General features: G+C 42.4%; 1 protein-coding gene across 1 annotated transcript in view; it reads right to left on the reverse strand.

The window, feature by feature from the left end:
• The window catches only part of PDE8A (phosphodiesterase 8A), a 97,856-nt gene that overhangs the window by 34,526 nt on the left and 40,193 nt on the right, over positions 1-23,137 (reverse strand). Inside the window, 4 exon segments of the mRNA XM_006885139.1 lie at positions 4,085-4,165; positions 12,033-12,075; positions 12,175-12,226; positions 14,348-14,436. Coding sequence (XP_006885201.1) covers positions 4,085-4,165; positions 12,033-12,075; positions 12,175-12,226; positions 14,348-14,436 — 265 coding nt within the window.

The following is a 23,137-nucleotide window of genomic DNA, read 5'->3' on the forward strand; positions in this document are numbered from 1 at the left end:
CACAGTTTAGGGCTGTTGTACATAGGGTTGCTATGAGTCGCAAATGACTCGACGGCACATAACAACATCTGACTGGTACAGGTGGTGATTTTTCCTCCTTCTCCAGCAGAGCATCTGGTGGATTCGAACCATGCACCTCTGAGATTGCAGTTGCAGCTTCTTGCCACTAGGCCACCAGAGCTCGCCAATGTTTCATTTTTTATAAATAAATTTTATTTGAGTGAAAGTTTATTTGAGCAAAAGTTCACAAATCTCATTTTTTTCATTCAATAATTACCATCAATTGAGGCAATTATTGCAGTGTCTAAGCAACCATTTATTTTACAGTATCATTTCACCCACCTCCTGTTTATGAATTTTCCCCCTCTATTTTCTTTGTCTTCCTTCTGCTCCTGTTCAACCCAGTGTATGTCCTGTTCTAGATTGTTAACCACAATACACATAATGTCTGGTCATCTATTTATCTCAGATTGACCTTCCCTTCGCCTATTCCAACACAGGTTCTTTTCCTGCTCTCCTTGTTACCCCTCTCCCATAACTGTCCTATTTTTAGAACAGTGGTCTTATACAGTATTTATCCTTTTGTGACTGTTATTTCATTCAGCATATTCTGGAGACTCATTCATGTTGTGTAATGTTTCACAAGTTCATGGTTTTTCAGTCTGTGTAATATTCCATTACGTGAATGTACCACAATTTCTCTATCCATTTATTTGTTGATGGACACTTGGGCTGCTTCCATCTTTTTGCTATTGAGAATAATGTCGCAATAAACATAGCATGCATTTTGTGATATGTGCCTTCTTGATTGCTGCTTCCATGGGTGTGGAGCCAAGTAAAACAAAATCCTCTGCAACTTTAATATTTTTCCAATTCAACTTTAATCTTTTTCCAATTACCATGTTTATTGGTCCAGTTGTCAGGATTTTTGTTTGATGTTAAGGTGTAATCTATAATGAAAGCTGTACACAGGCTTTTATCTTCACCAGTAAGTGATCCAATTCCTCTTCACTTTCAGGAAGCAAGGTGGTATCATTTGTTAATGATGCCTCTTCCAATCTGGATCCTACATTCTTATTCATATAGTTTTTGGATTATTTGTTCAGCATCCAGCCTGAATAAGTATCCTGAAAAGATACAACCCTGATACACATTTTTGCCAATTTTAAACCATGAAGCAGGCCCTGGTTCAGTCTGAACAACTGCCCTTTGGTGTTCTGTACAGATCTACATACAGATATGCACGAGCACAATTAAGTGTTCTCTTTTGGGCCTGGCTTCTTTTAATCATTGTGATGTTTCTGAGATGCTATGTCATTAGATGTATCAAAGTGAAAGAAGTTAGACCTGAAAGAGTGCACACCATATGCTGTTGTATGCCACTGAGGTGGAACCAACCAACCCATAGCTTATCCTCCAGTAGGTTTCCAGAGACAGTTTAATCACATAGGAGGAGACTGCCCATCCTTTGGAGGATCCAAACTACGTGCCTTTGGGCTTGCAGTGCAACTACTTACCACTATGCTCATTTATATGAAGAACAGGAATAAATAAAAATGTATAGTGATGGAAATCAGTGGTTGCCTCTGGGTGCTAAACAATGTCTGTTAAAGGTTTATCTACTTTGAGCAGTAGTTAAAATTCATCAAACTGAGCAGCTAATATCTTAACAATATTTTATTAAGAAGAATAATGGTTAAAAAAATTGTAAGAACAAGTTTAACTTTTAGAAATATAGACATGTATGAAGCTCGCCAAGGATCAACAGAAGTTATAATATGGTGAGTAGACAGAAGCTTGCTCTGGACAGAAGGGCCTTTAACACTGCCTTACACCACCCTAGCCTGTGGAGGGTCTTGATATCATAACGATGATGACGAAGAGGATGGCTGCTAACACTAAAGTGAGCACCTATGTTGCTAAGCAACGCACACATTCTTTTTAATCTTCACATGATCCTCTATGAACTACATTATTCTGCTCATTTTCCAGACAAGGAAATGGAAATCCACATCTGAAGTTACAGAGAGCAGAGGCAGCAAAGTCTCAAACCTCATCATCTTGACGGCAAAGGCACATTCTTCCCAAGCATCCCACTGCTTCCTGATGGAGCCATCCTCATACCTGCCCTCAAAGCAGGATTGTAATGTGCATCATCTTTCCAGGATCAGGTGCAAGCAACATTGTACATGATCCTCACAACAGATCTGTGAGCAACCTAAGAGAAGGTATCTTGACCACTAAGCATAATCTCACTTGATGTTGCTTTGGAAAAGTTTCGGCTTTTTAATCAGTAACAACCAACTCCATATACTTCACCTTTGAATCACAGAAAGTGCACAGTAATATTTGTCTCTACACTACCTATACAGCTTTTTTTATTATTTAAACTAGATCACTCAGGCCATGTATCTTAAATACCACCACAGGAAACCCCCAACTTGTGAAGATGTTCTATTCTAATGACTTTAAGTTGGTTCTGCTGAAAGCTGAAGTCCCCGCCCCAGTTTTTATTATTGCCAATATCTTTGCAAAGACAATCTTTGTATCTGGGAGTTCAAAAAGTTATATGTGATATAAATTTTCTGCACAATTTTTTACATGAAGGTTATTAATGAGTCTTCCTCAAATTCTGCTACCAAATTCTTTTTTTAATTCAAATTTTAATGAAAATTTATAAAGACTTTGGATTTCCTTCATTCACTGTTGCACATTTTCCTCCCTGCCCACACCCCTACCCAGTTGATTTCTCTCTTTGAAAAGTAAAAAAATAAAAAATAATTCATTATTATACAATGGTTTCCCCCTCCCCACCCGCCCCAGTCCGTCCACTCCACCATGCAGCTCTCATTCTGGATTCTTGTCATCAAAATAATACCTAATCATATATCCCTTTCAAACATTTCTCTTCCTCATCTGTTTCAATGCAGTATTCATTATTTAACCCCTTTTAGTTTCCCCCAACTCCAATGTCAGTCCCGCTTTACAACAGTGGCACTATGATGTATCTGTCCTTTTGTGACTGAGATATTTCACTCAGCATAATGCCCTCCAGGGTCACCCATTTTGTATAATATTTCATGAGTTCCTTGTTTTTCAATGCAGCATAGTATTCCATTGTCTGAATATACCACAGCTTCTCTATCTATTAATTTGATGATGGGCACTTGGGTTGTTTCCAACTCTTTGCTATTGTGAACAAAACTGCAATAAACATGAGTGTGTATATATCTGCTTGAGTGGCAGTTCTGGTTTCTTTAGATTATATTGCCAGTAGTGGAAATGCTGAGCCAAACAGTATTTTTATTTGCAACTTTGAGAGAAAGCGCTATACAACCTTCCATAGTGGTTGCACCATTTTATACTCCCCCCAACAGTGAATAAGGGTTCCAATTATTCCACAACCTCATCAGCACTTGTTGTTTGCTGTTCTGTTAAATTTTGCTGATATTACTGGGGTGAGATGATATCTTATAGTTGTTCTGGCATTTTTTCATAAAGCAAGTATGTCTTAAATTAAGAACTACCTGCATATTCCAACTAAAATGTCATTTATTCAGGAATTGGGTTCACTCCTAAAAAGGAAAGTTTCAGTGGCAAACTTCTGCAATCCAAAACACAATCTATCTTCAAGAATTGATAAAAATGTACCACTGATACAATTACAGCTGATAAAATAACATCAGTTATTAATTTTGAAAAAGGAACAGTTGGTAGGAAAACTCTGTTTTTCTTTATTCCTGTAATTCTATTAAAGAGCCCTAGTGTCTGAGTTCAGCAGTTTGAATCCACTAGCTCCTCCTTGAGACAAAGTAGCAACAGTCTCCTCCAATAAGGATTTACAGCCTTAGAAACTTTATGCAGCATTGCCAGAAATTGGATTTGAATGAAGGGCAGTCAGCTGGGTTTGGTGGCTCCATTGAAAGGCTCAGAATGGACCCAAATAACAAGAGTTTCAGGGAAGGAAGTAAATGAAGGTTTTTGGAAACTGTGCTCCTCTTATGAACTGGTGGTGAGCTGGGGGAAACTGGTCTAGTGTTTAACATTCATATAAGGATATTTTCTTCTCTTCTTTGGCACCTACCTTCACCTGGTCGAGTGACAACAGGTCTAATTTCGAGCGAATCTTTTCTCTTGTCTTTAATGACTTTGCCTGTCTGTGTATCTGTGGAAACAATGAAATGATAAGAAATTCTTCAGGGGGATTTAAAAAAAAATATATATATATACACAAATAAAATTTAAAAATTAAGAATAGAATACCATTTATAAGGCTATGAAAATTAAGACAGTGAACAGAGAATAAAATATCAATAAATGGATTTTGGGGGCTCTCAAAATGTTCCACTGGATGCAAACATAACCAAGTGCTCCATAGTTTCCAGGTTATATAATTACGGAATCTCAAAAACGTAACAGAAAACTGCAGAACTGAACTCAAGAGAATTTCTCTTACTCCATTTCTATATAACTGAGTATAATGATGACCCCAAAGGAGGGGTGAAGGAAGAATAAAATTATCTTTTTTTTCTTTTACTTTTGAAAGAGAGGAGTGAACTGGGGGGCGGGGGGAGAGGGCTGGGCGGGGAGAGAAGTGCAGCAATGAATGAATGGAAATCCAAATTCTCCATAAATGTTCATTACAATTATTAAAAAAATAAAATAAAATGATCACCATACCAAATTAAAAAAATATATCTTTTTAAAAGAGAAGCTTAAAGATAGTCCAGGGAAATTTAGGATATGCCAGGGAAGAACATTTTTTCTTCTCTCAAGAGGCACAGGAGATATTGCTTTGGAATCTATTTCAAACCTTAGTTTATCTTCTTTCCAAATATGCCAACCCCCTTTTCTGTGAATGGTACCACTGTTCTTCTAGGTTCCAAAGACAAGACAGTCTTTGACTCTTCCTTCCCTCTAAACCTTCCCACTGTAATCACTTATGGGGTAAGGGTGACCTTTCCTCTGGACATTTTGCATCTGGAGTGTGGCGCTGGGTGAACCCTTGGGCATCGCTTTACAGGAGCCTCTCCAACATATCAGATGGGCATGCTGGTCCCCATTTCAGATGAGCAAAGCAGGAGATACCATACAGTTGGATGATAGGCACTACTTCTAGGCCAGTTCTTCTTGTCTACATGTAGTATTTTCTCTTGGCTTCTTTGTCTGGAATCCCTTCTTTACCAGCACACAACCAGGACTTGAATGCAAGTCCTAAACTGTGATGTTACTTTTTAAAAAAAAATTATTTTATTAATTTTAATGAACATTTACAGAGCTTTTGGATTTCCATTCACTCATTGTTTCACCTTTCTCCCTGCCTGCCCCCACCCCCAGGTTGGTTACTTTTAAAGTTTACTTTCTATCACATTAGCCCCTGATGGTCTCCAACAAACTTAACTGTGGACACATGGTCTTACAAATCATCAACAGCTGTGAGACTAATATGAGAGAGAGCGCTTTTCACACTGTAGAGTGAGACCCCAGCGATGACAGTGGTGGAGAAATTGTGAAGGAACTGTGGCACTGGTGTGGTCAGACTGTGGCAACGTGTAACCTGAGGCTTCTCGTATTTGTGCTGGCCAGTTAAAAGTTTTGTGTGCTGGGTGATTGAAGGAGAAGCTGACTTATAACTGCTGAGGCAAACTTTGCTGGATGATTTGGATTTGTGCTACTGAACTGAAGTGGGATTTTTACTAATTGAGGAACTGTGTGTTGCTGTTAATCTGACTTGGGACTGCAGGACCAAAACTAGACTTGGGTCATATTTTTTGCCTCCCCGACTCCCCAACTTATTTCCCTAATTTACTCCATTCTCGGTACCACAACTGTGAACAAAGGCTGTGAATTAACAACAAATATAAAACCAAGATGACTGGTAAGAGGGAGTGCAGGAGCATGAGGCGTAGCTATCTGTTTGCTGCTATGGATGTTACGGATGTGGACAGTTCTCCTTTATGAAGCAGGCAGAGGTCAGACTTGGCCCCTCCTGGCCCCGTCACATTGGCTCCTTTGCACAAATATTCCCCTCTCCAGTATTAAGAAGGGAGCTCTGGTGGCCTAGTGATAAGGCAGAGACGCCAATCCAAAGGCAAGTGGTTCAAATCCACCCACTGCTTCTCCAGAGAAAGATAGGTAATCTCTTTTCATGTGATTTATAGCCTCTGAAAGCCCACTGCAGGGTCAGCTATGAGTCAGTTCTGACTCAATGACACATCACCATAAAGATTCTTCACTTGCTGTCTGCTATGTGATCCACTCAGCATGTAAGCTGCATTCTCTTCTACATAGGCACTGGTGATAAACTTGTCCAAGTCACTGATGTCTTTCTTGCTGCTAAATCCAAAGGCCATCATTCTAATCTTTCCTAACTTAATTATAGCATTAGACACAACTGGTCACGGACTTCAGCTCATGGATACACTTGGTTTCCATACATTCACGCTCATGGATTTCTGTTCACTTCTCTCATTATTTCTTCTTAAGTTCCTTTTACTCAGCTTCTCTGGTGTTTCCATAGTCATTCTTCTCACTCAGTCAAAATAAACTCTTCAGGGGATCTCACTCCCTCCCACAGCTTGAATTAGTTTTTTGCTGTTGCACTCCAGGCCTCTCTCCTGAGCAGACTGGCTCCTCATTTCCATTAGGATACTCCTCAGGCACATCAATAAACTCATTAATCCCAATTAAATCCATTATTTTCTCCCAAATATGCTCCTTATCTCAAGTCATTGAAGAGCATCTACCTTGCTCAACCCTCCTCTCCTTCAACTGGCCATCTCAATATATGGATTCCAACTCCTCAGTACATCTTCCTACAGGGACATTTACCTTCAAGATTACAGTAAATAGCCTTGTGTGTTGGTTCCTCAGCCCCTAATATTGCTGCCTTTATTTCATCCTCACATGCAGCTCAATGATCCTTTTGAAACACAAATGCAGCCAGGTCACTCCTAATTAAAGCTTTTCAATTGTTTAAAACTGTCTTTAGGAAAATGTCAAACTCCTCAGGATCACCTCCAGTTACACAAGATCTGGATACCTTCCCTCCAGCTACTGTCAGTTATAATGTGCTGGTTCATATCTGTTGTTTACAATGAGTAATAGACAACAATGGCACCTAACATCAACAGTTCAACTATGAAGAAGCCCTGTTGGTACAATTAAGTGCTCAATTGCTAAATGAAAGACAGATGATGGTTCAAATCCAACCAGCAGCTCCACAACAGCTGGTAATCTGCTCCTGTAAAGGCTACAGCCTATAAAAGGGGCAGAAGGCAATCCAATGAGACAGTTCTTCTTTGAGACATGTGTCATTAAGAGTGGAAAATCAACCGTATAGTGCCTAAAAAACAATAGTTCACCTACCAAACCACAATATCATAAACCACTTACTACCACTTGGGGCCGTTCTTTATCTGGTTAATTCTTGGTTCTCTTTAAAGATGCAATCCCATCATCTCTGGGAAACCTTCCTGTCCTTAATGCCTCCTCACACACCCTGAGACTGTCAACTATTTTCCTTGCCAGCTATTAATGACATGAAGGCAGGGACAGTCTTTCATTTCTCTTTCTTAGGTGAATAAATAATAGATGCCCAGTAAACATACACTTGCTTCTCCAAATACACATGCTAAAACCCAACCCAACCCAATGCTGTTTATTCTAACTCATGTTGTTGTTATTATGTGACAACCTGAGTACAGCTCACAGTGACTCAATGAATAACAGATCTGAATCCTGTCCCATCCTGTACCACCCTCATAATTTCTGACACAGTAAAATCCACTGCTGCAGCACTATCATTCTACCTCCTTGATGGTCTTCCTTTCTTTCACTGACCCTCCACTTTTCCAAGCATGATATCCCTTTCCAAGGAATGATCTCTCCTAACAACCTGCCAAAGTACGTCAGATGAAGCTTCATCATCTTTGCCTCCAAGGAGCACTCTGGCTACACTTTCTCCAAGACATATCTGTTTGTTCTTTTGGCAGTCCATGGGATATTCAGTATTCTTCTCTAACATCACAACTCAAAGATATATTCCAACTCATACCAGTCCTATAAGACAGAGAAGAATTGGGGCCAGAGGTTCTCCAAAACTGTAAATTTTATGGCAGTGAAACACCACATCATTATCTCAAGGAATGGTTGGTGGGTTCATATTGATAACCTTTTTTGTTAGAAGCCAAACAATCAACCACTGAATCCCCAGAGCAAGTGGATTCCATTGTTCAAAGAGCTTTAGCACCTGACAGAGAAAGAATGCCTCAGTATTCAAGGAAAGGCACAATCTCCCTACACTAGCCTGACTTCCAAGAGCCATCTCTTGCTTATCTTGAGCTCAATTACTCTGACCTCCATCTTGAGAACAGCTTTGGCATCAGCTCCCCCTGTCTGGCTTAGTGGTAAGGAGTTGGGCTGTCAACCCAAAGGCACACAGTTCAAATCCATCAGCTGCTACTTGGGAGAAAGATGGGCAATCTCTCATGTGATTTACTTCTCCTGAAAACCCTTTGGAGGGTCAGCTATGAGTGGATTCTGACTCGTTAGCAAATAACAGACAACCAGAGCTCCCTATATGTGGTCTGTTATATGCTCTGGGAACCTACAGGCAGACAATTTGAATCTACCAGTTGCTCTAAGGGAGAAAGACAAATAATCTTTTCCCATATAATTTATAACCTCTGAAGGGTCAGCTAAGAGTTGCTTCTGACTTGATGGCATGTAACAACGGACCACACAGAGACCAATGTGTTTTCTCTTCCTTGGAGCTTCAAGAAGATTAATGTACATTTTAAGGAGATTAATGGTAAGACTGTATGGTGAACTTAGATCTTTAATTACTTTTCCTTTTATTTACACAGTAAACATTTACTAAGCACCTACCATGTGTGAAGCTCTAAACCTGAAGGGGAGTAAAGTATGGGCCACATCCTCCAATGGGGATGGCCTACAAGGGGACAAGGGCAGGTAAACTGAGGCATGAGAACCATCATTCTGAAGTACAAGAAGGGCAATGAGTGCTGAAGTGATGGAAGCTCTCCTGAGAGAGGGAGCAGAGAAGATGAGTCATAAACCAAAATGTGTACAAATAGGTGAATGGAGTTTCAACTCCCTCTATAAAGCTTTAATTCAAATGACAAGAAAAAGCTGGGAGAAAAAAGAAGTGAGACAAAATAGAGTTTAATTTCTACTTAATACTGTCAAAGTTACTTCACCCTTACATCAACACTATACCTGCTTGCCCCCAGCAGCCCAGTCCTGTCAGGATCACTCTGATCCCCCTTAGTTCCTCCTCTGAGATCCTGTCCCACTTCACAGATAATCCTTTGATAACTTCAACCCCCTGTGATGCTGCTCTCAGCAGGCAGGGTGAAGGGCTGTGCCTCGGTCCTGCCTCCCCGGTGCTGAGTTTTCACAGCCATACTCGGGGAATATCCAGAGGAGGAATGAGCCAAGTGTTAGCTTTATGTCACCACCACAAGGCAGAGGCAAATTTCTCAAAGGACACTGAGTCTTGGATATAGTGAGTACACATCAAAGAGGGGTGGACAGCACAACTCCTCACCCACTAGACCTCACGCACCAGAGCTCTTTAGGCCTAGGGTTGGGCTCAGCACCATCTGTGATTTCATGTCACTGCTCATGGTTTCCTGAGTTCCTTGACACTCTACTCTGCATCATCTTTCTACTCAAGTAAAATTAGCAATATTTCCATAGTCTGCTCGGTAAACCCAGGGGATGCTATGATGAGGAAAAGCAGTGAGAGAAAAGGTAATCAGCACCCCTCAACTTAACTCTGTGGCCTGGCAGGATGAGCGCCCTTATAGGTATGGGAAGCTGAGGCCCAAAGCCTCTCTGCTGGAACACAGCAGACTTTTGGAGCACTTTTTAAGATACTTTCCACTCTTCAAGTGCTCCATGGACCACCCTCTTTCTCAGCTCTTCACTTACCTCCAAATGCCAAGTCAAGAGTTGCCTGTCAACTGTCACTGTCCCTGGCCTCTCAGCAGCATTATATATCAGTAAGCTTCTTCCCATATACTTTGGACATATTGCTAGGAGAGGTTATTACTTGGAGAGGGACATCATGCTTACAGAGGTGGAGGTGTGGCGAAGGAGAGGAAGACCCCTGAGCTGGTGGGCTGACATGATGACTGTGGCAATGGGCTTGAGTGTGTCAGAGATTGTGAGGATGGCACAGGATAGGACAGGGTTCAGATCGGTTGTTCACAGGGTCACTATGAGTCAGACTTGAGTCAACAGCACTTATCATCATCTTCACCTCTTCGGAAAACTCACTTTCTCCAGACACAGGGTAAAAGTCAAAGTCTTTTCAGCTGTCTATGCTGTTATTTGCCACTGACTTGAGTACAACAGACCTGAACCCTATTCTATTCTGTGACATCCACATAATTCCTGACATACATGAGCCCACTGCTGCAATCATTGCGTCAATCTGTCTCACTGAGGGTCTGTCTCTTTGCCAACACTTTGCCTTTGCAAGCATGATGTCCTTTTCCAAGGAATAGCCTCCCCTAACACCATGCCCAAGGTATGTGAGATGAAGCTTTGCCATCTTTGCCTCCCCAACCTGGACAACACGTGAGAACAGCTATACCATATGCTGAAGCCTGGGTTCTACTCCATCGCACTGGAACCAGAACTTGTCACATTACTGAAGGACCTTCTTGAGCACCTCTTCACTCCCTGTACTCCCCACTCTCTCTGTTGTTCTTGTTTCTGGGTACTGTTCAATCAATTTCCGACTTGCAGGGACCCTGTGTGACCGAACAGAACTACCCACAGGGTGTTCCATGTAATGTTGTTTCTGGGAGCAAACTTACGGGGCTTTCTCCTGTGGAGCTGGAACTGTCCTAGCATGCAGAGCATTGAAGCCAGTCATTCCAGATTCAAGTACTAGCTCTGCCACTTCCTAGGTAGATATCTTTGGAGAAATGACGTAGTCCTTGAGTTTCCTTATCTGTTAAAAGGGAACTTCACCTATAAAATGCCCTGTCTGGCTGGGTTATTGCCAAAGCTTCAAAGAAAGAAACTCTGCAGGCCAAGCACCCAGCATAGAGTTTTACATAGAATAAAAACTCAGAGGAGCATATAACAAATATTCCTTTGCGCTGAGAAAAGCCTATCACCAACAGCATGAAAGGACAGAAGACAAGGTTTATCCCTGGGAACCCTCACAAAGAGGAGGGAGCCAGAGCCCAGGGCCTGGGAAGACAGGTACTTGAGGGAAAGCTTGGAGCAGGTGTGAAGCTTCAACACTGCTCCTCATTCAGGAAGGTGATTTGCTGAGGCCATGACACATATATGAAGAAAACAGGAATTCCAGGTCAAGGAAACTCATTCCAAGGAAACAACAGGAGGTGAGGCAAGTCTGATGGAGTCCAGATACTTCCCCGTGTGCTGGTGGCTGACCATTGTTAGGGGAGACATCTCTCTCTGTTACAGTACAGTGGCCTGAAAAGAATGGACAGATACACCACTGCACTGCAACAGGGGGCTGGAAGGACAATCTGACAGGAATGGGAGGTTACACATTAAATGTATGGTCATTAACAGGAACAGGACAAACATTACAAAGTGAATTGGGGGAGTGGGAGGGAGGAAAATGTGTATGAAGGAAGGAATGAAAACCAATCTCTGTAAATCACAATAAAATAAAAATGAAAAAGGAGTACAGTGGTCTGAGCCCCAATCCTGCCTATCTCAGAAAGCACAGAGCAAGCACGCAAACCACACTTCACTGGAGACATCTTCACAAAGCTTGTGCATTTGAAGGAACAAGTTCTCCCCCCACAGGCTGAGACCCACCCCAGAGTGGGCAGAAATTCATCGAGGCCCTGGCAAGTGCAGGCACCTCTTAAAATGCCTGCAAGTGTTCAGGTCTTCCAACTCTACACATTTCGGGGAGCCAGGGAAAGAAACGCTGTCATGATGCTAGGAACACACAGCCCTGCTACATCTGGCATGCTAGCTGGAGGGCACTGAGAAAGAACAAGGCACCGTACCTGTAAGGCTGTCAGACTGAACACTTTCAGCTATTTTCTCAGCCTAAAAAAGGAATGTTAGAAGTTGTTAGTTCTGCTTCATTAGTTATGTGACCGGAAAAGCTTGTTGGGGTCCCAGGGCCCCTGAGCTCTCCTTACCTACCTTGCTGTTTCCACTGCACACTCGGATAATGGACACATAGTGTCTAATTTTTCTGCAAGTAGAAAACAATAGTTATTTCTTTCCTGGTTTTCTAATCTGAGGGATATGTAGCTAATTTTCCTTCATGAAAACAGCACTTCCCTTTAACACAAATGCTTTGGAGAAAGTACTGCTATTGCTGATGGTCAAGGCCACCAAGAAAGGAACAAGTCTACAGACATTCTCAGCAGAAAACAAGTGACTCTTCAGGAAAAAACAAAATTCTTCCCAGGTCACCATACTGGACAATTTAAAAAAGCAAACACATACTGCATATTAACCAAAAAAGAGACTTCTAGTTCCGTGGCATGCTTTAATTTTCACAAGCATTTATATGTTGATACTCTGGCTCCTAGTCCCTCACTGAACAGCCAATGGTAACATCAAGGGTCAGTTTTCACATTTAACTCATTAACCAGGAACTGAGGGCTTATCTCAGATGCTGCTGACTTTCTCATCTGCTTACAGTTTCTTCAGTTCTCATGTTCTCCCTCATAATCAAATCCCTATATGCTTATTGCAAAAATTTGGAAAGAGCATAAAAGGGCAAAGAACCAGAACAGAGTCTGAATAGATGCAGTGCCTTGAGGCCATCACCCACCAGGAAAGGAGCCTTGTGACAAAGCATGAGCTGTGGGGTCAGTGCTGAGGCCATGGCTTGGATTGGCCACTTGTTGGCAGCTGAACCTTCTGCAAGAAGCTTCACATTTCTATGCCCCAGTTTCCTCATCTGTCAAATGGAGGCAATCACAGTGCCAGCCTTAGTTAGGATGAAATGCTGTGTAACAGGCACTGGAGCTTGCTCAGAGAGGGGAAGGCTTGGTGAACAGAAGCAGACTTTATAACAATGATCAGGCTGTCCTTTCTCCTGTTTTTTCCCCTCTTACATTTTCATGATTGAGATCATACACTAGGTATCATTTTACATTCTGCTTTTTGCATTAAACATTGTTAATAATAATATTAATAATAATAAGCATCTCTTCTAGTTTAATTTTCTAAGAATGTAATTTCTAATGACAGCATAGTTTATTGTTATTTGGGTTCTACGCATCCCTTTCAACTTTTCATATCTGTTTCTTTTATACTCTAGATCAAATCATATACATTTTTTAGGAAGTGGCAAGAAGCTGTGCTGCAATCCCAATGCACACAATTCAAATCCACCAGGTGCCCTATGAGAGAAAGATGGGCAGTCTCCTCTCATGCAACTAACTGCCTCTGAAAACCCTCTGGGCGGTCAGCTCCGACTCTACAGTATACAACAACAAAATATATACTACTTTCATTTAAAGTAATATCTGGGTAGCATGAGAATTTCCATAAACATTATTAGTACTTGCAGTATTTTAAAACCTAATTTTATAGACTTCTGCAGCAAACTTATGGGAGCCCTGGTGGTGTAGTCTGGAGGGAGCTGCACAGCTAACCCAACGGAAGCACTTCTCTGGTGTTTCGAATCCACCAGGGGCTACTACACAGGAGAAGGGAAACTCCCCCTGTGTGACTTACAGCCCCATGGAAACCCACTGGAGGCTCAGCTATCCTCCTGAACAGCAGTGAGTGAGATGCACAAACAACATGACTATCATTAGATGCTATTGCCTTATTCGGATTCATGGTAACCCCACATGTTTCTGGCAAGAGCTGCGCTACACAGGATTCCGAAGACTGTGACCCTTTCAAAGCAGACCGCCAGTCCTGTCTTCTGAGGAGCATCAGGGTGGGCTTGCACCGCCAACATTTTGTTTAGTTGTCATGGGTTTAACAAAAATGTCACTTATCAAGGAGGTATAAAATGGATCAGAGTAGATAAACATCTTTTAAATAAAAGAAGTCCACTGTCAAGAGTTTTCATCATGCTGCTTAAAAAATGGCATCTTGCCTTAATAGACTTTGGACCCTTGGGTGTCTAGAGGTAGAGTAAGATGGCCCTGACCCACTAGCCCCAGGCCTCCAAGCCATGAGGAGGCACTGAGAGAAACACCACCCAGGAAGGCCATTTGGTGGAGAGACTTTGATCTTAGTATGAATTCTCCTTTGGAACTTCTGAAGCAGCGTGTAAGTATTCCAAGCAAATTTTACAATGACTCCAAACATGGCACATTATGCAAGCACTTGTTTTTCTACTTACCCTCCCTGTCCAATGACAGGTATTATCTTCACATTTTGTTGAATATTATCTCCATTTTTCTTTTGGGCACAGTAAATTCCTTGCCACTCCTATAAACGGGATATAAACATCATTATATTTTCTGTTCAAAATATAAACCCAATGCCATTTTCTACTTCAGGTTCTGAGCTACTCACCATTGCTCAAACAATTAGGATAAAACATTATTGCAACCACAATTATGGGTTATTCTTTCACTGCAGTGTCCTAACTTTTGTTGACAACCCCTTCCTTAGAGACAGAAGTCAGGACGAGTGAGATGTGATGTGTCTTTGGAGGCTGGTTGTTGGAAAGAAGGAAGCTGGGCCCACTAATGAACGAACCCTCTCCCTCATTTAGCCACAGAGATGCTTTTCCTCAAAGCTCCTCCTACCTTTGTGGTGGTGGAAGAAGCTTGGCGTTTGCTCGGTATTTTAGGAGAGAAGGGAGATAGTGAGGATGGGGGCCAAAAAGGGGCCATTCTATGGCTACTATTCTGACAAGCTGTCACGTGCTTCTCAGTCTGAGACTTCAGCAGTGTGAGCATTTCAGTCTCTGCAGGAAGCCTGGGGCTGCAGAGTCAGGATCAAGGTCAAGTCGAATGAATAAGTAAGTTCTCAAGACTTGGGGCTTTAACTGCCCAATTCATGGCCTCAGGATCAGAGAGAATATAGGATTCTGTGAAGAAGAGCTAAGGGTTGGAAGCAGGCACAAGCAGGACATGACTGCAGTGTATACACTGACTGCACTGGGCACCTGACTGCAGTGGGCTGGGGGTGAGAGAGGGGCCTGCAGGCAGATCTCCCACTCTTAGGATGGTGGGAAGAAGACTGAGCTAGATCTGGGTTTTGTGACAAAATGAAAGAATTTTTAATTCCTCCAAGATGTCACCAAGGTCCTTCATTTTATGGCAAGCTCTAAAGCCACTATCTATCAGACACTGAACTCCTAGGAGTCCCATAACCTCCTTAACTGTGTAGAGTCCCTCAGGTCCTAGGTAGGAAATGGCTTACCACAGGAACATTAGTGCTTTAGCTGAAATCTCTGTCCAGATTCCCAAAGTGACATCTCAAATATGTGTTTGGGGCACAGTGACCTGCATTCAAATCATTTGGCTCTTTCAGTCCACAAGAGATCAAATGTCAATGGTGAGATCTAATCTTCAGATGCCTCTGGCAAAGTGGATCAAAGAGAAATTGGAACACCCTGACATAAGCAAAGGATGATTATGGACACAATTCTAAAAACAATGCACACCACCAAGGATTGCATCCAAGACAGAGAGAGCAGCCCAGCTTGGTGCTTAGCTTGCTCCAGCACAGAAGGGAGGTAACACACTTGCTGTAGACTGATTATATTCCCCCCAAAATATGCCGAACTCTGTCCCTGTATCTGCAAATGTGAACCACTTTACAAATAGGGCTTTCCTTTTGGTCCTAAACCTAAGCCATTCTGAGTGTCAGCTTATAAAAAGGAAAAAGAGATACCATCTGACCACAGAGGCAGGTACATTGACAAGCTCAGCACGGTGAGCAGCTCCTAAAAGCTGGAAGAGACACTGGAGGACCTTCTCCTAGAGCCACTACTGGAGGGGCATTAAAATTCTAGCCCTTAGAACCATAAGGAAATGAAGTGAGCTTTTTAAAACCCTGTTTTATGGTTGGAGCTGTGGTGGCTCTGGTGGGTAAGGAGCTATATTGTCAATCCAAAGGTAAGCAGTTTGAATCCATAAGCTGCTCTGAAAAGAGAAGGGCCATCTCTTCCCATGAAATTAACAGCCACTGAACACCCTCAGGAGGAACAGCTATGAGTTGGTTCTGACTTGAAGGCAATGATGAACACCACCTTGTGCAGTGGCAACTAGGTAATGAAAAGATCCTTATACACCAGAGTTCTGAGAGAAAGTCGGAGCAGAGAACAAGGCCTCTAAAAAAGTTGGCAGGGCCCAGAAACAGGTGAGGGCTAAACAAGAATCCCTAGGAAAGAATAGGACGACGGTCCTCTACCCTTCAGTCTTCCATGGAAATCTTCAGCAGACTGGGATAGTTCTGAAGCTTATTCTCAAAAGAAAGAGGGTGAAAAAATGTGGTGATACATCTACGACTCGGCCAACATAGTAAGAGTCACTTAGTTACCTTCAGGCCTTCAAAATGGTTCAAACCACTTCAATCATGGTCATATAGTGACATCAGAACCCATAAATCTGTATAAAGTGGATCTACCAGAGTGGTAACTGAATGGAAGACCTGGAAGAGGAGTAGGGAGGCCTTTCAGGAGCTTGATGCAGGAGCCAGGATTACTGCCAGGGCTGTGGAGAATGACAGACACGCAACATGGTGCAAGCAGCTGCCATTTTTGAGCCTGGCACCACTGTTGCAATGCTGCTAATCAAGAGATTTGGCTGCTATGTAACATGCACACTATCCTTGCTTTCAAAGCAATGTACTAAATGAGGGCTTGCACCTCCTTTCTGCTTTCTAGACTAAGTTTTTAGTAAGGCATCAACCTGTGATTTTTCCTGTTCTGGTCCACCCATACCTACATTTTAGAAAGTCCAGTCTATTTAGGGATGCTTTGTCAACCATGACTAAACTGGGAAGAACTTGTTAACTGGGTGAATTGTACGGTGCATGAATTATGTCTGTCTGTCTGTCTCTCTTTTTCCACACACACCACATACAAACACACACATATTTACATATAAATATGGGAGCCCCTTACAATCAATTAGCACATAAAAAATATACAGTTGACCCTCCATATCCATGGTTCTACCTACACATGCAGATTCAACTAGTCATGAATGGAAAATATTTGTGGGAGAGGAAGAAGGGAGGTAAGTGGTGAGAGCAATTTCTGCAGGGCTAAGATGAAGCTAAGTGCTTGTTTACACCGAATTTACACTGTGTAAGGTATCCTAAGTAACCTAGAAATGGTTTCAAGTACTTTGTTGCTATGTGCCATGGAGTCAGAACCAACTCACAGCTGACCCTCCACACTTGAACCCTGCCGTATCCTGCATCATCCTCACCATCGCGGATAACATCCATAAAGTCACAGCAAGGTCCTAACAGTTACTGCAGGTCATCTGACAGAAGACTCACTCTTCGGGCTGAGCTCCCCTCAAATCTACTACTAAATGAGGGTCTGGATCTCCTTTCTGCTCCAGGGCAAGCTAAGGACCGGGCCTGGGGGCTCTGGCTAGTTCTGATGCAGTCTTTTCTTGGTTCCCACTGCCTCAAGAATGAAATTATTATCATTAACACAGGATCAGCAGACAGAAAATGAGCACGGGACACTTGGAACTTTCATTTACTAATCTGAAGAGATAGGCTGAGGCAAGACGATGAAGTCCTGGCAGCCAAGCAAAGGGGCTACTGTGATTGTGGAGAAGTGGTGTGATCAGAATGCTGACTGGTTAAGCTGGACCACACAGTGGTGGAGGGCTGTCAGAAAGATAGTTGAGAATCTAGGAGACTTAACTGAATTCAGACACACCACTCTTATTCAGAGGTTCTGAATAAGATCAGGCCCAGACAGCAGATATTAAGACTGGGTAATGGATTTTATGAAGGAGGCCAAAGAGCAGGGAGGAATCGATACCATTCAAGGAAACTAAGTCCACGCCACTGTGAGGATGGTCTATGAGCAGGGGCAGCTTGGCTTTTTGTTTACAGTGGTATGAAGAAAATCAGCTGGCAGATAAAGTCTCTATCAGGTTAATCTGAAGATGATGACAGGATACTAAGTCAAACCTTGGAAATGAAGCTGAAACTAGAGCCAAGGAGATGTGAAACATCCACAAAAAGCAAGAAAGATACTTCAAACAACAAAGGAGCTTTCAGAGGGACAGTGGCAAAAGAGAGAGGCCAGAGGAATGGTAAGCCTGCAAGAAAACAGAAGATTTGAAGGGAGAGCCAGGAGGGGAAAGGAAATGAATCACAGGAGCCAGAGAAGGTGAAGGTTAAAGGGTTCTGCAGCAGCACACTTACTGCAGTATGGTGAATTAGTATCTATTACAGACACTCTCTCCAAGGTCTTGTATCTCCCACAAAATGACTGGCTGGGGCCAGGTAAATAGTGTGGAAAACTCTTGCTGGGACTACACTGGTTACTATGGCTACGCAAAAGGAGTATAGCCTACCAATGTTAATAGTCAGCTTTGTCATCCTGCTGAGATGAAAAAGCCTTATCCCTCTGAGGTTCAAGGTGAGATCACTACCATCAAGAAAAAGAGTCTATAGCAGGGTATGTCCTTTGGACCACAGGCTGAGAGGTTCCTGCATCAAGAACCTCTTAGACTTAAAAGAAAGTACAACCCCAAAGCTAGTGAGACAACAGTAGTGAACCCGCTGGCTCACGGAGTGAGAGGTGAGAGCCTTCCGGCCAGGGTCCTGCTGGTGGAACAGTTGCCTATAGCAGGGCAGGAGGCCTTAGAAGAGCCAAGGAACTGTAACCTCTGGTTGTGGAGGGCAGAGGCCTGGGTGCCCTGTGCAGAAGCTGTGTTTCTCTAGAAGCTAACAGGGCAGTGGGGGTACTATAAGCATGGGAGCAAGAGAGCCCCACATGCTCAGGTACGTAGCAGGGGGCAACAGCTCCCAGGATCCTGTGATGTGGTCTTCCAGCCAGCAGCAAAGCCCAGGGGCAAAGCAGAAGTCTTGAGAGATGACAACTCCCTTCCACCCAGTGAATGGCATAGTAGTACCAGAGGTGGCAGTGACGTGAACACATCTAACGTCAGCAGGGCATCTGCCCCATGATGTGAAGATGGAAATGGGTGATTTGGGGAAGGGCAAGTGAATCTCCCTGGAGAATCTGTTGCTACTGTTGAATGTGTTAATATTCTAGAAATAACAACACTTTGCCCTTAGTAACACTGTGTAAACGTCCCATGCACCCAGCTCGATCACAGATGTAGGTGGCATCCACAGATACAGGCTGTTTCTCATTCCTAGCAGTCTGGAGGCCACATGGAAGCTCAGGGCACAGTCTGTCTGCCTGTGCAATGTGAACAAGACATACCCACAGCAGATACTGGGGACACAACCACCATCCATTTGTCATTGTTGTTGTGGTGTACCATCAAGTCGGAACAGACTCATAGCTGACTCTCCTGCGAGTTTTCAGAGACAGTAAATTTCACAAGTGAAGATTTCTCATCATCTCACTGAGGAGCTGGTGGATCCAAACCATGTGCCTTTGGGTTGGCAGTGCCACTCCTTACCACTAAGCCACTATCTAGTCGGCAACTACTATTAAATGCCAGGGGGACAATAAGACACAATTTCTGAGGATGGGGAAAAAAAAAGAAAAAAAAAAATCCTAAAGGAGCAAAGACAATTTCAAAGCTCAGTTTTCTAAGAAGACACAGAACTGGATTCTAGAACCTTGACAGGCTGAGACGGTTTGTGTAAGAAGGGAAGAGTTAAGAAGGATATAAATGGGATTACAAAGAAGTATCAGTGCAGAAAAATCAAGATACCGAATAGTATGAACTTTACTCAAAGGAGGGGCCCTTGGCTGAGAAAAATGGGCCCCGAGTGTTTGTGGAGAACATGTGGAGAATGTTCTTTGCTTGAATATTTGGAACGTCTCCTGTGCTCCCAAGAACATCTAATTTATTGGCATGCTTACAATGTGACACTCCAGTCCTGTTCATCTGACCTGCTGCTACTTCTCTCTTCTCCATCCCTGTGTCAGTGGTCGCCTGGCCTCTCCTCACTGACCCCAGCCTTCTGCAAGGGTGGCTGACCCCTCAACAAGCACTCCCCTACTCTGGAGACTGAGTTAGAAGGCTGTACATTCTTTTGTGTCAAAAATATTGTCTCCTGCAATGATGCCAACAAATCAACAGGTTACTAAAAAAAGGTCAAATAGCAGCTTTCCCACTCTCCCTAAGAACTCTGAAACATGTACAATAGAGGCAAGTTCTTTTTTGACACAAAGCAGTACAGAGATTGAGAATCTGATAAACTTTCATTATCCTTGCTCAGACAGACAGATTTTAGAGAACAGGTCTTCTGCAGTTCAATGTTAAAGCCCTTTGTTCCTGGTGTTCAATAGCATAAATTCAGTAGAGACAAGAAGCAGATTTCCACAGATCTAAACTGAATGTTAGTTATCTCCTCCCATCCTTTCTATCTACAGTACATCTTCACTTGAAAGTCATCATCAGATCACGGTGCATGAGGGCCATCTAAGGCTCACTCTAAGGTGAACCTCAAATTGTTAACAAAGCTCTGATTGTGCTGCTAATTGCATCTATAGAGAACTGCTTGCTTTGCCCAAAGACCAGAAGAGTTAGATGACTGACTACCTGGCTACCTTTACTGAACATTTTGATCCAAGACTTACAGAAGTATTTTTATCAAAAGAGGAAAATATGCAGAATTGGATTTAAAATTATCATGGCCTCTAGACTTTCTGGAGCCACTGAGGGTGAATGTATCCCACAAACTACTGCCCTTAGATAATTTAAACTTTGAAACTTTAAACAAAATCCCTTGAAGTCTTAAAATCAATGCTTAACTAGGAAAAAAGAATTGTCTTGAACATTATGCTCTTTTGAGAATTAGCAATACAGAATCAAAATGACAAAAACAACTTCTGAGGTTTAGCAGAAACCTTACAGATCTGTGAATTTATGTTAATGAGGGAGGAAACACTCATAAAGAAGAATGGCTGCATAACTCAAAGAATGTAACTGATGTCATCAAATTGTACACAGAAAAATGGCTGAACTGGTGTTTGCTTTCCTGTGTATATTCTCTGCAACAACAAAATTAATCCCAATGGCTGACCAGTGACAGCAAGAGACTCAAATGCCTGAACTGTACAGTCATGGTAAGGCCTCCCTCCATGTCCTGTGATCTAAGATGACAGCCCTTCATTGTCCCTTCTGAGGATACCCTTGTCTGCCATGAGTGGAAACCTTATATCTAACTCCTCCATATACCTGAACACCTAAAGGTTTCTTCATTCATCCCTTAGTTCTCTTTCCAAAGGACATTCTTCTTTCTCTAGTGAGAAAAGTACAAACTGTGGTATAAAGTCATTTTGAGTCACCGAAAAGTCATTTTGAGTCACCGAAAAGTAGAGGCTAAGTATTTAAGTGTTCACTTTTCTGCAGCTGCCTATACTCTCTCTGTTCCTGTGTCAAGCAAGGCACTTCCATGTGCTCAGACCCATGGGAAAGCAGAGGACAAGGAGGAGAAATGGCCATCTGCTTCCATAACAATGACCACCTTGGAAACCCCATGGGGCATTTCCCCTTGGTCCTACTGTTAAGTGCCTTCAAGTTCAGTAAGACCACAGCAACAACAATATGAACAAAAGGCCTGAACCGTGTCCTATCCTTCACCATCTGCATCTTCTCTGACATAGTCAAAGCCACTGCTGCCAACACTGCTTCAGTCCAACTCGCTGAGGGTCTTACTCTCTTCTGCTGACCCTCCAAGCATGACATCTCTTCCCAAGGAACAGACTTTCCTAGCAACATGTCCAAAGTCTGAGAGACAAAACTTGGTCTTAAAGTCAGAATCAACTCAATGCTAATTGGTTGTTTTGACTTTTAAAATCTAACTTCTAAAAGAAAAAGAGAGTGCAGCAGAAAAGTACCAAGAATGACCTGTGGAAAAGATGATCCTTCTCAGCATGGGTTAAAACTTAACCAACAGTGAGATGCTGCCAGAGGTACCTCAGAAGAGCACAGTTTGGACTATGCCTGTCTTTCTCTTAGCACTGTAATTACAGGACTTCCCACATTATTTTATAAGGAAAGTTTTTATTTGCAAGTCTCTTGTTGTGGAGGAGTAAGGAAGCGTGGTGGGCAGCAACATTGAATATATTGGTCATTGCTATAACTGGGAAATTGTCTTTCATCTGCTCTTTTCTATGGAATGCTTGTCTGTCAGATATTATTATATATATTTAAAGATTGAGACAGACTAGGAAGAAGGATTGGCCATCCACTTCCAAAAAAAACTGGGCTTCAAAAACCCTGTGTACAATAGAGCACACTTAGACTATCGCTTGGACTAGCAGACATGGCAATTGAGACTGAGATCTTAGAAATGGAAATATAGAAGGAACAACTGTAAGCAGGGACTAGTGATTGGAACATGGAACGTGAGAAGCATGAATGTAGGAAAACTGGACATTGTTAAGAAAGAAACGGAACACATAAATACTGACATACTAGGTATTGGTGAAATGAGATGGCTTGGCATAGGACATTTTGAATCAGACGATTATATGATTTACTATACCGGGGATGAAAAGGTGAGGAAGAATGGGGTTGGTTTCATAATTAAAAAAGTCATTTCTAGATACATCCTGAAATACAATGTGGTGAGCGACAGGATCATTATGCATACAAGGAAGTCCAGTGAATACTACTATCATTCAAATATATGCACCAACAACTAGAGCCAAAGAGGAGGAAATAGAAGATTTCGACCAGCTTTTGCAGTCAGAAGTTGATCAAACATGCAATCAAGATGCACTGATAATAATGGGCGACTGGAATGCAAAAGTTGGGAACAGGGAAGAAGGATCAGTAGATGGAAAATACCGGCTTGGTGAGAGAAATAAGGCCAGAGATACAATGATAAGAGTTCTGCACATTCAATGATTTATTCATTGCAAATACCTTCTATAAGAAACATAAACGCAGGCTGTACACATGGATCTCACCTGATGGCATGCATAGGAATCAAATAGATTACATTTGTGGAAAGACTCAGTGGAGAAGCTCAATATCAGCAGTGAAAA

The sequence above is a fragment of the Elephantulus edwardii genome, unplaced genomic scaffold, assembly GCF_000299155.1.
Source record: "Elephantulus edwardii isolate Elephantulus edwardi_28Jun2011 unplaced genomic scaffold, EleEdw1.0 scaffold00041, whole genome shotgun sequence".
In the NCBI taxonomy this organism is placed as follows: domain Eukaryota; kingdom Metazoa; phylum Chordata; class Mammalia; order Macroscelidea; family Macroscelididae; genus Elephantulus; species Elephantulus edwardii.